The following is a 17,413-nucleotide window of genomic DNA, read 5'->3' on the forward strand; positions in this document are numbered from 1 at the left end:
TGTTCAGTTCATTTTAGCCACTGCTAGCAAAACCTTTAATGGAGGTAATCAGTGTGTGAGCACTTTTACGGCCAAATCATTTAAGCAACATATAGGAGTTGATAAGATTTTTTAAATACTCAACTGTTTACTATCAGAGATTTCCAATTAGTGGTGTTTGCAGAGGTTGGAGTGGATGTTCAAAGAACTAAATCTAGGATGACGTTTCTTTTTTCCCCACTTACTGTAGTATTTTCAGAGAAACATATTATAGCTTTGCAGTTTCACTGTTGGCGAATACAGTTCCAACTCGGGTCTTTCCTAAACTTAAAATCCTGTAGCAAGTGAATTTTTCTGAATGTAATGCAACATTTCTATAGAATATGTACTTCCCATATTTGCATTTGCTTAATTATCATCCTGTAAACATACTACCACATGCTCTCCAAAACCTATATAGTGAATGTGGGCTGGAATGGAACTAAATTAAAGGACTGTAACCTGGATGAATGAAAAGCTTTGACAGAGAATAACCATACAACTTTATGCTTCATTCTTCAATCTATAAGAGAATCGGTCAAAAAAACAAAACATGCCTGAGAACCAGATGGCTGAGCAGGAAAATAGCACTTGATTGAGCCTGAAAACAATGACAGTTGAAAACATTGCAACAGTTGCTGTTATCACATTTATTTGACAAAAATCCACTGCATCAAGTAATTACACTGTCCAAACTGAAAGTTTATTTGCTCGGATTGATAAGAAACAATCGTATTAACGGAAGTATCGGATCACTCGTTCCTTCTTGTCAAGTAGTTGGCAGAGAGCAAGACCATGGTGTGCACAAGTAGAGAAGCCTCGGACTCTAGGGGAGGGACGCAGAAGAGGCTTGAGGATAAACAAATGTTCCTTTCTTTTGGCGGGTGCTTACATGTTTGTTCTGCTTTACACAGGTACAAGGTGTATCATTTGAATTGGAAATAGGTTTCTTGCATATCCTAAGACACGCTTGGAGAGTGAGGTCAGAGTCATTATCATAAACCTGGAGCAATTAGGGTTAATGGCCTTAAACAGTAGAGGGTGGTTTCCTGGACACAGACTAAGCACAGTCTAGGACAAAAAATTAATTCCATAGAGATTTTGCATTATGCTTAAATTTTACAGCAGTACTAGGCTAAATCTGTGGGTAAACTGTGGGTAGATGTTTCACCTTGACAGCACTGTGATTGGTTACTGGGCAAACACTTAATTTGTGGCAGCAAGTGGCCTTACAATTAACTCTGTGACAAATGTATTAAGCCTCAATTTCCTGATTTCCACATTTGTAATTTTGACCATGCCTTGTCTCAACAACCCCACAGCATGTGTGGGAGAGTCGAAAATCAAGACGGGTCCTCTGATGCCCATCTCAGGCAGCCCTGTATAACTTCCACCCAAGTAGCACAGCTGTGACCAGAATTTCAGATTATTGCGTGGCAATGACTTGCACCACTGCGCCACTCGGGCATAACAATTATCTAACTGAACAGAAAACAATGCGGCGAAAGAGGAGAGAACAGATACCTCTAAGTCGAGAGGATAATTGAAGCCACTGTGAAAGCCATTCCCGACACTGGTTGATGTCGAGGCCACCAGAGTCAAGCCCCCTGACATAGCAGGCCTGACAACATTAGGGTAAAGTTATCACAACACAAAGGGAGCAGAGAGAAATGGGATCAGTTTTGCTCACACAGTGCAGATTGAGTAGCTCTTTGGAATGAGGTCAAGGGATGTGCACTGACCAGTCTCAGCTCAGAGTCCTCCAACCTGTGCTGGCCGTGTCTGCTGAGAGAACGGTCCAGCTGTAGCAGCTCTAGGGTGTGGCGGTGTAGTCGAGAGGCAATCATGGGCGTTGGGAGATAGGAAGTCAGGAAAAACAGGGGACAGAGATGCCGCTGGAGACAAAGGCATTGACGTGTTTTATTTTGACCAAAACATACTTTGCCAGAGTTGTGGGTTTGATTCTCACAGGGGGCCAGTATGATAATGTATGCACTCAAGTCACTCTGGTTTAGACCTGCTAAAATAATTCAATGTAAACAAACTTACCATATGATTTGCATTCATTCTCTTAATACCCAGGGGAGGGCCAGAAAACAAGTTCCGAATAGCCTGGATGTCGGATATGTTAGGGTGTACCCCACTTTGCATCTAAAAACACATTGAGCAATCACATCACTGACTAGATGCAATTATTGGGTTCACTAGAGTTATGGGAAAACTTTAATATTTGGCCAACAACCAGTTAGTTTACAGATTTGAACATCAGAGTGAAATGTATGCGGGTGGGGGTTCTGAATCTTGACTGTTCTACCTTGTTGCAGAGGTCTAGTAAGCTTCTCTTCAGCTGGCCATCTTTGACATGTGAACCTGCACTTTCAAGTCCCTTCAGCACTGCCCAGTACTGCTGGGCCCTGTGGGCATGGTTCACTTTCTGAAAATCAGTTTGCTGTTGAGGGGTCCAGAAGTGGGGGATCAGAAGCTGGCGGGGGAAGAAGTACCTGGTTGTGAAAAGTGGGGGGAGGCAGAGCGGAGGAACAGGTGGAGGAAGAAGGTAGAAAACAGGGAGATGGAGGGGATGCAGGACACGGGGGTACAATGAATTGTCATGGGGTGGCATAAAGGATTTATTGACTAATTTAATTGAGAATTGGGATATTTCCAAACTGAACTGTCAATAACTCACATTAGGACAAAAACCAGGTAGTTGGCAAATGGTGGAATAGAAATTAACAGCAGGGGAATGGCTTTGGTCATGTCTCTGCGAAACTAAGAAACACAAGTTTACCATTTACTGTTACCCACTCTAAGGATATCTTTTCACACTTGGACAGAATTACTTTTACCATCCATTACAAAACAAAGTTTTACAGATCAAAGCCTTTTAATGTATATCATACCACGTTACAAAATGTTCCTTATTATTCAAGTGTATTCCCTAGCCTTGACTGACCTGCCTGAGTTTCTCCATATCACGATATGGTAAGTCCTTGAATTCAATACCTTTGGTGAGCATCCTTGTTTTTATCACCTTTACCTCTCTGACATCCTGGAAAAGAAGTCGAAAACCTAAAAGAATGAGAATGTAAAAAAACAAATGGCCAGAAAACAGGTCAATTAAGCACGGTTGATGACAAAACAATGTTACTGTTTAAGGTACAGTTGTGTTCATGAGTTAGCATACCCTGGCAGAAATTGTGATATTTTGGCATTGATTTAGAAAATGACTGATCATGCAAAAAAATACAATTTAAGGATAGTGATCATATGAAGCCATTTATTATCAGTTGTTTGGCTCTTTTTTAAAATCAACATTAAAACAGAAATTACCCAAATGGCCTTGATCAAATGTTTACATAGCCTTTGGTCTTAAATTAAATTAACAGTGAATTTCCCACAGCTGTGGCTTTTTAAATTGCAATTAGTGTCTGTGTATAAATAGGCAATGAGTTTGTTAGCTCTCACGTGGATGCACTGAGCAGGCTAGATACTGAGCCATGGGGAGTAGAAAAGAACTGACAAAAGATCTGCATAACAAGATAATGGAACTTTATAAAGATGGAAAAGGATATAAAAAAGATATCCAAAGCCTTGCAAATGCCAGTCAGTACTGTTCAATCACTTATTAGGAAGTGGAAAATTTGGGGATCTCGATACCAAGCCAAGGTCAGGGAGACCAAGAAAGATTTCAGCCAAAACTGCCAGAAGAATTGTTCGGGATACAAACAAAAACCCACAGGTAACCTCTGGAGAAATACAGGCTGCTCTGGAAAAAGTTGTGTGGTTGTTTCAAGGAGCACAATACGACGATACTTCAACAAAAATTAGCTGCATGATTAAGTACCAATAAAGAAGCCTTTACTGCACCAATGCCACAGAAAATCCTGGTTGCAATATGCCCGACAACACCTTGACACGCCTCACAGCTTATGGCACACTGTAAGGGAGTGACGAGACCAAAATAAAGCTTTATGGTCACAACCATAAGCATTAAGAACAAGGCCTATAGTGAAAAGAGTACCATTGCCACTGTGAAGCATGGTGGTGGTTCACTGATGTTTTGGGGGGGGGGTGTGAGCTCTAAAGGCACAGGAATCTTGTGAAAATTGATGGCAAGATGAATGCAGCATGTTATCAGAAAATACTGGCAGGCAATTAGCATTTTTCTGCACAAAAGCTGCGCATTGGACACTCTTGGACTTTCTAGCACGACAATGACCCTAAGCACAAGTTGAAACCTCAAGTGGTTACAGCAGAAAAAGGTGAAGGTTCTCTTGACCTTAATATCATCGAGCAGCTCTGGGTAGATCTTAAACGTGCGGTTCATGCAAGACGACCAAAGATTTGCATGACCTAGAGGCATTTTGCCCAGACAAATGGGCAGCTATTCCACCTGCAAGAATTCCTAGGCCTCATAGAAAACTATTACAAAAGACTGCACATTGTCATTGATGCTAAAGGGAGCAATACACCGTATTAAGAACTAAGGGTATGCAGACCTTTTCTGTTCATTTTTTTCTTTGTTACCATTTTTTGTTTTATGATGGTGCCATTCTGTTCTGACCTACAGTTGAAGGTGAATCCTATAAGAAATAAGACGTTTTGCCTGCTCACTCATGTTTTCTTTACAAATGATACATATATTACCAATTCTCCAAGGGTATGCAAACTTTTGAGCACCACTGTAGTTTATAATGATGTTGTGGCAAAATTAGCCTTACCTTTTGTAAAAGTGTGATAGAGAACATAAAAGCGAGGAAAATGTCTCTGGAGGAAGCGCTCATATTTGGCATTGGCCACTTGAAGCCTAGACCCAAGTTTTTGGCCAATACCTAGCTTTGATTTGGAGGATGAGTAGTATCTACACAAAGGCAGTCTGGACAATCACCATAAAAAGAACAGAGAATTAATCACACATTTAACCCAATGTTTAACATTTCAAAGTAGTATTGTCTGTAGGCTTTAACAACACCGGTGGAATCTTAGTTCTGTAATAATATTGGTTTTGTCCACATCGGTTAGTGATGTCTTCTTTTCAACTGCAACTCCTTCCAAAATAAATTGTAAGGGAGCAGTGACAGCATTTGGAACCACCTTTTGCCTGTATAACCCTGTTTCCAAAAGTTGGAACGCAGCATAAAATGTAAAGAAAAACAGAATGCATTGAGGTGTGAATAATTCAAACCCTATATTCAATAGAAAAATAGTACAAAGGCAACATATCAAATTGAATTTGACGCCAGCAACGAAAGACTGGAAAATGTGTTATGCTAAAAAACTAAACCTGGTGCAATATCATAACTAATAAGGGTCAATTGGCAACAGATCAGTACCATGATTGGGTATTAAAAGATCATTCCAAAAAAGATGGGTCTGTCAGAAGTGAAGATGGGGAAGGGCTCACCACTCTGTGAAAGACTGCACTGGCAAATAGTGCAACAGTTTAAGAATAAGGTTTCTCAATGTAAAATTGCAAAGGGTTTGGAGATCTCATCATTTACAGTACATAATATAATTAAAAGATTCAAAGAATCCGGAGAAATCTCTGTATGCAAGGGACAAGGCCGAAAACAAATACGGGATGGCCGTGATCTTTAGGACCTCAGGTGGCACTGCATTAGAAACAGACACAAGTGAAAGTTACTGCATGGGCTCAGGAACACTTCTGAAAACCATTGTCTGTGAACACAGTATGTCACTGCATCCACAAGTGCAAGTTAAAACTCTACCATGCAAAGAAGAAACCATAGATTAACAAAAACCAGAACCGCTGCTGCCTTCTCTGGGCCCGAGGCCATCCATGATTCCCAAAAAATTATTTTTGGGAATCATGGATGCTGCATCCTCCGGGATAAAGAGGAGAGGGACCATCCGGCTTCTTATCAGTGCACAGTTCAAAAGCCAGCATAAATGCTGAACAATATATACAGGTTTCGGAGTAACATATGCTGCCATTCAGAAATATTCTTCAGGGAAGACCTTGCTTATTTCAGCAAGACAATGCCAAACCATATTCTGCATGCATTCCAACAGCATGCCTCCATAGTAAGAGTCTGGGTGCTGAAGTGGCCTGCCTGCAGTCCAGACCAGTGGCGTTTCTAGGAATGTTTACTTGGGGTGACCGAAGGGTGGCACGTTGAAATTCTATTGTTGATAATGTCCACTTCATAAAAATCCAGCTACTGAAAACAGGCAGCGTAGTCTTGCTAATAAATAGCATACATTTTCTACACTTAGATGTGTGTTTAAAGTTTGGTACGAATCTTTCAAGTGTGCAAGTCTTTCGAGTGTTGGGAGTTCCCTAAGTAGCCTTTTAGATATGCAAATTAAGAATTTAGGGGAAAGATGCAGTATTTTACTTTGAGACATTGTATTGTTCTGTAATGTGCAGAAGCATAAATCAATGCATTCTGAAAATTAATGCCTTATATTGTTTGAAATATAGAAACACTAAATATAGGCTACTGAGGTTAATTCAGTTTAATCCACATGGATGGAAATATCAGTTTGTAAATAATTTAAGGGAAGAAAAGATTTAAAAACGTTTAGATTGTTAACAAATTAGTGTATATCCACGTCTCCAGGCACCACACGACGGTCTTTGCCTGTGTGTATACACAGTATTGGGATGCACTTTCAGAAATCAGTCGAGCACATCTGAAAGCGCATCTTGAAGAAAAGAAAAACACTGAGAACCTCTCCTTTCCAACTATGGTAGTTATGGTGACTTGATCAGCAGCCTTACCAAGCAGTAATTCAGCCTGAGAGGAGGCCCTCAATGGTGCACCTGAAAAGTTGGTGAGTTTTTGCAGACATGCCAAACGTTGTTAGTTTACTCAGGAAGTATAGGTGCTTTGGGGTCGTTTTTACCACAGAGTCTGCTTGCCTGGATCATGTGTGGTAATCTTTGATGAACACACAGAGGAATTTGAAGTCAGAGACACTCTCCACTTCAGCTCCATTGATGTGTATGGGGGCGTGATCCCCCCCCTCTGCCTATTCCTGAAGTCCACGATAATTTCCTTATTCTTGCGTTGAGAGAGAGGTTGTTGTCATTTTGAATAGTTAAAATGTGTTATTAGATACAGCACTGAAAAAATTATAAAGAACCAAGTTTAATTTTGAAAAGTTACAACATGCAAATGTCACCGATTCGGCGGAATGGCCTATTTGCATTTTACGCAGCGTTCCAACTTATATGGAAACGGGGTTGTAGTAGCCTACTGTTATCAGCAAACGTTTGCTTGTTTGATCTGATCAGCTCCACCGGCATCGTAATTCTACGACCTTACTCGTCAAAGACCCAACAGGAGTTGTCCTTTGGTTTGGATGTCTCCATAGATTTTTGCAGAGATCGGTATGTTCAATAATTCTGTCAAGTATGTTCACTAGAAGTTTGTTTGACCATAACTACACCAACACGATAAATGTACATAACCCTTTGAGTTGTCAATACCTTGCTCGAGAGGTGGCGGTGAAAGAGGAACACATAACCGTGACACCATTAGGTTGGAGTCCATAACATGCCAAAGCAAAACTTCGGCACACCTCCACACAGGACAGCGCCATTTGTAAGAAGGGTAAACTGCCATTTACTCTCTTCTGCGATTGGCTACACGATTACCGTAATGTATCTAAAAAGGTTCACAATTTGACTGCACATTGCTACGTGTATGGATTTTTGTTGGAAACTTATGTAATGTGGATGTCGTACAATTAGCTACAGTAAGCATTATAATTTACCGACGTACTAGAAGAAAATATATTCGGTCATTACTTTCAACAAATCACACATACCAATTCTGTAATTACCTTACATAAAAGTATTTGATATTACATCATAATGTAATTGTTTTAATCAACCATTAACTGTGACCACAGGATTGACAGCCAATGAAATGGCTGATTGAAATTTTAGGACCCACCTTTGAATCAAACCATTTTTGTCATGTTTTAAATATAGCTAAGCTGGCTAGCTGAGGTTAGTTCATCGTCACGTCTCTATCTTCACGTTTTTGTTTCAGTTTAGTGAACCAAACAGGTGAGAATCATTTTATTGAAAAAAGTAAGCTACTGTTTTAAAGATGTTTAATTATTCCCAACAAAGATGAAGTTTTCTGAAGCTATCAATCTATATGATGATAAATATTAATAAAACTAACTAACCAGCTAGCCATGCGCTATCGAAAAAAAAATAACTCAGGTTTTTCGCGTGGGTGAGTTAGCAAGTTATGCTGGATCAGGACGTGCACAATAATAGAAAAATAAGAACTAATTCAGGTAATCGTTTGTTCTTTTAATTCTATATTTTTATAATATACACGCGCAACCATTATTATAAAGCGGGAGATGGAAATTATAGTTCAATCTAACGTCCGAATATTGGGCCGCCGTCTTACCTGGGGCAACTTTAAAAGTCAAGCCATTATTAAACACCACATTATGTTTACGATACTTTATTTTTGCAGCAATCACTTGCAAACAACACAATATTGTGCGGTACTGCCCCACAGGGTGGGTAGTAACACGTTACAAGTAACGTAAAAGAGTACAGTTTCAGAGGAACGACTTTTCTTAATTACTTTCTGTGGCTGTACTCTACTCTTACTCAAGTATTTCTTTTTAAATAAATCGTACTCTTTACTTCGTTACATTTCATCGACTCTTTCGTAACAATTTTGTCTTCAGTCGTTTGTCAAAAAATATTGAGTTTTTTCGTTTGGTGATTTGAGTTTGGGTGTTCCCTCCCGCTCCTTTAAATCTGCATCGGAGTGCAAGCACGGACGTAGTTAATAAAATGACAGACACAGACATTGAAGGTTGTCAATTGGAGTACGTTGACGAGGGAAATTCCAATCCCTGGCAACAGTTGCATGGCATGTTTCGATTTAAATTAAAAATTCCACCCAAGACCTGACTTACTAACTACAAATATATGATTGACCAGATGAGATTTTTTCCAGTAACATGTATGATGGCCTTAATTAGCAAGAATCTTATTTGCAACACAGATTAATAATAAAAATACAGTATTAACTTTTGCAATTTATAGTTTTTCTATTCTGCATTGCTATGCGCTCTAGTGAAAAAATGCCTATTCCAACATAAAAAATGCAGTTTGCGTTTGTAATTTCTAGAATAATTTTCCCTTGTTGTTACTATGGCGTTATAATGTCTTGAACAAAATATGTAACTAGTACTCAAGTACCTTTTGACCAAGTACTCTTACTTGAGTATATTTTTCAGGTGGTGCTTCAACTTTAACTTGAGTACATTTTAGAAAAACTCACTGCTGCTGGATTAATCCAGCTAGCTAGGTAAAGTCAACTCTTGCTGTCAGTGTGGTACAAGTCTGTTTGCTCTATGAAGAGTTAAATAGGAGTTTGCTGATGTAAATTATGGTCCACCCATATTTTTTCATTCATATGCAAAAGTAAAAAATTAACTCATAACCTGGGTAGTATGAGTTAGATCTGTAGCTTAAGGTTTTGGCACTGTTCAGACCTCATACACTGCTCAAAAAAGGGAAAATGTAATCACAGTGTAACACAGTAAGTTGAACTTCAGGCATATCAATCTGTCTAGTTAGGATTAAGTGATTGTGAATCAATGTCACCTGTTTTGGTGCAAATGGAAGTGACAACAGGTGCACTGGAGAGGCAACAGCAAGACCACCCCCCAAAAGGCAATGGTTTTGCAAGTGGTGGCCACGGACAATTGGTCTCTCCTCATGCTTCCTGACTGATCCTTCTCTAGTTTTGTTAGTGTCCTTGTCACTACTGGTAGCATGAGGCAGTACCTGCAGCCCATTCAGGTTGCACAGGCAGTCCAGCTCCTCCAGGATGGTACATCCTTACATGCCGTTGCAAGGTTTGCTGTGTCTCCTGGTACAGTCTCGAAAGCAGGGAGGAGATACCAGGAGAAGGGCCTTTACACGAGGAGAGCTGGATAGGGCCGTAGAAGGGCATCAACCCAACAGCAGGACTGGTATATGCTCCTTTGTGCAAGGAGAACCATGAGGAGCACTGTCAGAGCCCTACAAAATGACCTCAGCTGGCTACTGGTGTGCATTTTTCTGACCAAACTGGTTTTTCTTACCAAACTCCATGAGGGAGTCACAGCCCAGCACTGTGCAGCTCTATTGGCATTCGCCAGAGAAGACCAGAATTGGCAGGTCTGCCATTGTTACCCTGATCTCTTCACAGATGAGAGCAGGTTTAAACTGAGCATGTGAAAGAGTCTGGAGACGCTGTGTTGAACATTATGCTGCCTGCAAGATCATCCAGCATGACTTGTTTGGAGGAGGGTCACTGATGGTCTGGAGAGGCATATCCTTGGAGGGTCGCACAGACCTCCATGTGCTAGCCAACAGTATCTCGACTGCTGTTAGGTACCGGGATGAAATCATCAGACACATGGTCAGACCTTACGCTGGTGCAGTGGGCCCTAGGTTCCTCGTTGAGCAGGACAATTAAAGGCCTCATGGCCAGAGTGTGTAGGCAGTTCCTGGATGACGAAGGCATTAATGCCATTAACTGGCCCTCACGCTCCCCTGAGTCCAGTTGAGAACCTCTGGGACGTTATGTATTGGTACATCCGATGCTGCTAGGTAGCGCCAAAGACTCCCCATGAGCTCACTGATGCCCTGATCCAGTTTTGGGAGGATATCCCCCAGGACACAATCTGCCATCTCATCAGGAGCATGCCCAGACGTTGTCGGGAGTGCATGCAAGCACATGAAACTCGCGCAAGTTGGATCGGTCTGTGATTTCAATTGTTTACTTTTTGGTTTGAGTTTGAATCCAGCCCTCAATCGGTTGCTGATTTTGGTTTCCATTGACCGTTGTTACATTTTGTTCTCAATGAATTACACAATGTACAGTAAAGAATTTGATCTTTAATATTGCGTTCATCGAGACCTAATGTGTAATTTCACTGCTCTCTTAATTTTTTTGGAACAGTGTAGTATCAATATTAGAGGAATACGAATAAGTGATAAATGCTTGTAGATTTTATTACAGTATTAGCTTTCTCAAGTATATCAGTGTGAAGTCAGATTGTATATGGTAGATTGTAAATTCTATTCAATGTTTGAGATGTCCATATGTTTTCATTTATGATCCATTTTATTGATATTATTGGAACATGAAGTGTTAATTGCTTTAGGGTGTAATTTTTTATTCTTATATTTGATGCCCTATATCTGATTCGTAGTCTAAAATGTATTAAACTATTAGATTTTTTTTTTTTCTCTTAACTATTTAAATGTACAGTCATTGTATGTAATATTCTATGGAAGACGGGCTATTTATATACTGTTCAGGAAATGCAACAGTTATAAAGACTATTTGTCACTTCTGTGGTTTCAATTGTTGCTGCTTTAGAACAGGTCCCATAGCTGATATTGCTCCATTTAAATGTAAAGATGCTCTATGACATCAGCATATTTAGTGTTCTATTTTCAATGGTTGCAACAAGTTTGTTCAGTGAATTACCTAGCTATAGTGTCTAGGCAGCATTAGAGCCTTCTTCAGCCCATATATAAAAAGTGTTCTGTTAACTATTCTTCAGACACCACCAAGCATCACTTCGAAGTTTGGTGAAAAATGTCTGTCATCAGATTGGGATCAAGTTGTAGCTCTTTGAAGAATAATCGATCTGAGACCTTGTTCTGTGGGGATGATTTGGAAAAGCCTGGTAAGTGTCACATTTTCATTCAAATGTATGTTATGTAAGACCCTTCCATGTTTGTAGGCTGCTAGAGACCTTAGACTTTATATCACTGTTCTGCTAACTGCAGTGATCGTTTTCCTGTGTAGGTAGGCTTACTGTCAATATCTTGACATATCTATGCTCTGTTATTCTTATTGTCAATAGAGCCAAAGGATGACTGTGATCCAAATAAACTCCTTCAGTGTCCATATGACAGGAACCATCAGATCCGTGCCTGTCGTTTTCCATACCATCTGATCAAGTGCAGCAAGGTTTGTCACTAGTAGAAAGGAGTGTTGTAGGAAGAGCAATATCATACCACGCCTTCTCAAGCTTTGGTAACATTTTCAAATAGTACATGGGAAAACGGGTTCCTCTTCTTTTTTTTAACCCCTTCCTGTAGAACCACCCAAAACTTGCCAGTGAATTGAAAACCTGCCCTTTCAATGCCCGTCACTTGATGCCAAAGCATGAGCTTACACACCATGTGGCCAACTGTGTTGACCGAATACCCGTGAATCCAGAAGACGGTGAGATCTTCAACCTTGTCTGTTATTATTCCATGATAAGGATATGGGGCCAGCTTAGTCACTCTAACCAGATTCTCTGAATTCTAGTGGGCAGTGCTGAGGTGCAGAGCAAATGGCAGGTACCTGTTAGCACCTGGACAAATACCAGCTGTGATGAAGACTGGGACAAAGGTTGGTGCTGATGAGTTGAGTCGTTTGTGATCTTGGTCCTTACATACTTAAATGACTGTTGCAATGAGTGCTACCTTTCAGATGTATTTCCTTGTATAAATTTTTTTGCTGAGATGATCTTAAATCACTGTTTGTCAACCCTGCTCCTGGGCGCCCACCCTGCATGTTTTAGATCTCTCCCTGCTCTGTCACACCTGATTCAAATGATCAAGTCCTTCTTTAGCTATGTTAGGGCAGGGAGTGATCTAAAACATGCAGGGCAGGGGGACATCCAGGAGCAGGATTGAGAAACCGTCTTAAATCATCCTGTCATGGTCAGGCCGATACACATTTCCATTGGCTGAATTTTAATAAAAGGCGTCTTGTCTTTTTGCAGAGGCTGATGATGTTTCAGCTGCACCTTTTGTATGGGGTGTGTCCACAAATCTGATCAACCAGAACAGGTTAGTTAAAAGCACATTACTGTGAGGGGTGCCAGGCTGCCTAGCCTTCCTCCTGTTTAATCACATGCCTAGTCCAAACCTGTGATCTCCTTAAAGGGCTCATTTGCACCACTCAAAAGAGTAGTAATGATGTTAAAACAGGCTGAGTAGTATGTTTCACAAATTGGCAGTGAAATGAATTGCATTGAAATGACAGTTGAAACTAGGCGGTAAAAAATTTAAATATGAAACAAATCATTTTTAAACTTTTGGTCTTCATCCTTTTTAGACCTGAGTCACTCACCACATTCAACCTTACACCTGGACTCCGAGCTCCAAGAACACTGCCCTGGAAAATGTGTAAGTATTTATTGGTCTGTTGTATGTCAGTGTTCTGTACAGGAATACACACATGATGCTGATTATTGCTACAAATTAGACCTCACAAGTTGTGTAGGTACATAGAAGATTTAAGGAGTTGTTTTTCCTCACATGATTGACTATATAAATTCTTCTGTGTGTATATTTTAATATCAGAGTTTTGAGAGGTCAGTTTTGCTTTTAAAAGCCCCTGAATGCCACAAAACTGAAGTTTCCCATAACTACGTGTAGCTGAAACACCCTTTCAAGCAACCATTAGAGAAAGGAATTCCCTACCAAGTATAATGCTTTTGTCCCTCTTGTGAAAGTGGCTTATGCCTTCAAAAACAAGACCCCACATGACCATAGCAACGACATAAATGTGGCCCCATAATGGGAGGCCATCTTTCCAGCTAGTCAGTTTGTCTGCCGTGCTTGAACATCTCTGGTCAACTTTAAGTGCTGTTATTGTGAAGTGGAATCGTCTAGGAGCAACAGCTGTGAAGTGGAAGGCCAAGTAAGCTCCCAGGATGGGAGCACAGATTGCTGAAGACTAGTTTTTAAAACTGTTCTTTGCTGCAACGTTTACTACTGAGTTCCAAACAGCCTCTGGAAGAGACGTCACCACTAACTGTTTGTTGGGAGCATTGTGGAATGGGTTTCCATTGCCAAGCAACTGTGCATAAGCGTAAGCTCACCAAGCCCAATGCCAAATGTCAGCTGGAGTGGTGTAAAGCTTGACGCCATCAGACTATGGAGAGTTGGAAATGTGTTCGCCATCTGGCAAGTCCAACATACCAATCTGGGTTTGGCGGAATGCCGGGATTCATAGTGCCAAATGTAAAATTTGGTAGAGGAGGAGTGATGGTTTGAGCTAGGGCCCTTAGTTGTAGTGAAGGAAAATGTGGTGAACCTTTCAATGGGAAATGTCTCTGCCACTTGGAATGATTTTGTAGGAAAGAATGTGAGATGAACTTAAATTCCCTGCAGAGGTCTTCCGGTCATTTATGCTAGTAGTACTTTCAGATTGACTCTTTAATGCCTATGATTTAGGAAGATGTTTGACTGGCAGGTGTCCAAATAGATTTTACTAGTGCAGGGGTTCCCGACTCCAATCCTCAAGTGCCCCAACAGTACCCATTTTCATTGTAGCCCCAGCCAAGGACAGTCTATTCAACCTGTCAACTAATTATATGGCTCTCATTGGCCCTCATTTATCAAAAGTGCGTACACCAAATTTCCAGCGTACACCTGGCGTACACCCAAAACCACGGTGACTTTGAGATTTATCAATATGGACGTTGGCGTACGGCACTCAAATCCTACGCCAGCTCAGGAGGTGGTGTACGCACGTTCTGAGTTAGTGCGGAAATGCGCAGAAAAAAAATTCCTAACGCACTGACAAACTAAGAGATATGATATATTATGACCCACTGTAAAAAAAAAAAAAAAAAAAACTTCAGTGTTTTGTTTTGTGCAACATGGACTTCAATGTTTAATTTGTGTGACTTTACCAAAGCATTTGATTTGTATGTATTCCTTCAGATGCGAGCCTGTGTGCTTTACATGACGTTTCAGGGTTAGGCCCGGCAGTTGCGCACGGACTGGGTTCAGTAATAAAAGGCTTTTAATGACCAAATAATAAAAATGACATTCTTCTTCTTTTAAATAATAATAATAGAAATAATAATAACGACTTTCTTCTTCTAAATAACAATAAACCTCATTAATAATAAATATCATAAAATAATAAGACGAATATTACAAATTGTCATGCAATTATTAATGTGAATGAATGGTACTCCACATCACCACCACATCTTTTTTTATTCCGCTTTTTAAACTGCCAAATGAAACAATTTTATTTCTTTATACCTCCCTGGTGATTGTCTCAATCTCCACGTCAGAGAAGTTTCTCTTTTTTGCCGTCTTCCGTGTGTCCATGGCGTAAAATGAGGGCGTGGGGGAAGCGGAGACTTGAATATATAGGGGCGTGTTGTTCTAATGACGGTCGTTTTCAGCCGCGGCATTTATCAAGGGCAGGTATTGCGTACACCTGGATTTTAAAGGTACGTACAGCTTCGTAAATCAGGCGGTGAGAGGAGTGTAAGCAAAATCTTAGGCCAACATATATGCCCATTTCTACGCAAGAATGATAAATGAGGGCCATTGAGTTCCCAATGCTTGTTCTTTCTTATTTCAATTGCATGCCCTATGCAAATGCAAGTCACTCTTTTAACGTTGTGAAAGTTTAAAGCAACAGTGAACTCAAGGATCGAGAGATTGAGATTGGATGTAGTCCAAGATGAATGGTTGCCTGGCCCAGTCACCAAGTTCAGAGTTTATCACAAATGCATCCGATTAACACGGCATCATCCTGCGCCATGACATTCTTGTGACATGGCACACGACATCTACGTAGTAAGCATTAAGATATGTCACCTAACCGTATTCATCATACAGCACTGCCTCGTTCTAATGCACAGGCTGATGTCCAATAACATTGCTCTGAGCAGTCAAGGCCATTATTTACATGTTGTCACAAGCCTCTACTTCCACCAGGAGTGGGCTGGCCCTTTGTTGAATCGACTCCATGACTGTTGTATTGCAGCAACATGCTCAACATGCCCCCAGTACTGCTCTTGTTCTGGGTGTGGTAACTATGTAAGCTTTATTTGAATGCTGTTAACGTCCATGCATTTGAAGGAACTGTTCTTTTACAGTGCTCGAAGCAGGTGTTCTTTTGTACTGGCTGAGACATGCATGTGCTTTCAGACCGCACTACACCTGTACATTCCTAAGCATACGTCATGCGTCCCATGCTGTACATTACCTAGCCGCTGCTGCCCCTGCCTCAATGGACAAACTTTAATAATCCACACCAATGGCCACTGACCCTGTAGTGGTTGTTTTTGTAAATGGCTATGTTTCATATTTAGGGCATGATTGAGAATTTGTGTTAATCTCTTTTAATTTCTTCAAAATGATTAAGTCGACACCTTTTTGTTAACGAAGCATGGGATCATTTAATTTGCAAAAAAGTCCCCTAACCTTTCCCTTTTTTGGGTGGGGGTTTACGCTGACTCATCTATCTGATTTTTCTTTTGTTGTGCTGATCTTTCTATAAACAACAGATCCTAAAGTGCTGTAGAATTCTCTAAAATAGGTCTGGTACTCTGGGTTACATCAGGTTAGGTTTGTTTTATTGGTAGAATATCAGTAACAGTTTCAAATTAATGTCACGGTCAGGAGCCTAGACAATGCAGCTACAGTATCAGTATGCCACCATCTTTTTAACACAGAATGGTTAAGTCCTTAGGCTAGTGCAATCAGGTAGTCATAAACTATCATCCAGTCAGGTACATCGGGGGTCAGCCAAAAAGGATTTCCACTGGCTTAAATGTATTAAAATGCTTTTTCTTCCTTTTTACAGAGGCTGATGCAAAAATGAGAACATCTCTGTTGAATGCCCGTTGGTGTGGAGGGTATCGCACTGCCTCGTTAACCCGTAGCGTTCCCTCCCATTCATCAGGTGCCATGGGGTTCACTTATCCCTGTTAGATTTTTCTTATTCCTTTTATTCAGGGCTGTGACAAAGGCTAAATTAATAAAGTTAAAGCTAAACGTCACTGCCAGAGAAGTTTTGTGGTGTTCAATCTCACTTTTACTATTCACTTTTCAAAATTCACTTTTTAAGTATTTTTTAAGTATTTTTTTGATTAAATGCATGCTTTGATACCTAACCATTTGATGTGCTCATGGGAGTTTGTGTTCCACTATTTTATGAAAAATGCATGTCTTATTTTGGATGTTTTGTGAATTTTGACACAAAAAAATAAATGTCATGTTCTGCCATGTATGGTTAAATGTCTACTATTTTGCATGTTATGCAACAAAACTGAAGGAGTTAAACTGATTCAGGGTTGGAGCAGATGACTTGAGGCATAAAGGCCAGCTATTGCAAGCATCGCTGCTAATTTTATTTTTGACCCAAAAGCCTCCTGACTGTCACCAAGACAACATTCTGGCATAGAGGGCAATCTCTTGTCCTGACATTGTACCCGTGATCAGATCTTTTTGTTTGAGTGATCAAGGTTCAGAATCCTTCCCAGAGAGTGTCACCTCCCAACCAATTTTTCACCTACCTTAGAGTAAACGCCAGTACCATTCACAGACGACCACGTCTACTTTCTCTCCGCT

General features: G+C 40.4%; 2 protein-coding genes across 3 annotated transcripts; one reads left to right on the top strand and one right to left on the bottom strand.

Annotated features, from left to right (window-relative positions):
• Positions 1-648: 648 nt before the first annotated feature.
• On the bottom strand, positions 649-7,597 carry letmd1 (LETM1 domain containing 1). The gene is given in 9 exon segments (NM_001303886.1): positions 649-844; positions 1,543-1,639; positions 1,761-1,913; positions 2,068-2,169; positions 2,333-2,519; positions 2,705-2,787; positions 2,972-3,087; positions 4,740-4,894; positions 7,475-7,597. Coding segments are annotated over 9 exon segments (1,080 nt in total). The 5' UTR covers positions 7,588-7,597; the 3' UTR covers positions 649-770.
• On the top strand, positions 7,215-17,068 carry zgc:56699 (gametocyte specific factor 1). Of its 2 annotated transcripts, none has more exon segments than NM_001303888.1 (8): positions 7,215-7,375; positions 11,590-11,715; positions 11,896-12,002; positions 12,134-12,260; positions 12,348-12,431; positions 12,808-12,874; positions 13,143-13,213; positions 16,647-17,067. In NM_001303888.1, coding segments are annotated over 7 exon segments (549 nt in total). In that variant the 5' UTR covers positions 7,215-7,375; positions 11,590-11,624; the 3' UTR covers positions 16,649-17,067.
• Positions 17,069-17,413: the final 345 nt, after the last annotated feature.

Source organism: Esox lucius, chromosome 12 (assembly GCF_011004845.1).
Source record: "Esox lucius isolate fEsoLuc1 chromosome 12, fEsoLuc1.pri, whole genome shotgun sequence".
In the NCBI taxonomy this organism is placed as follows: domain Eukaryota; kingdom Metazoa; phylum Chordata; class Actinopteri; order Esociformes; family Esocidae; genus Esox; species Esox lucius.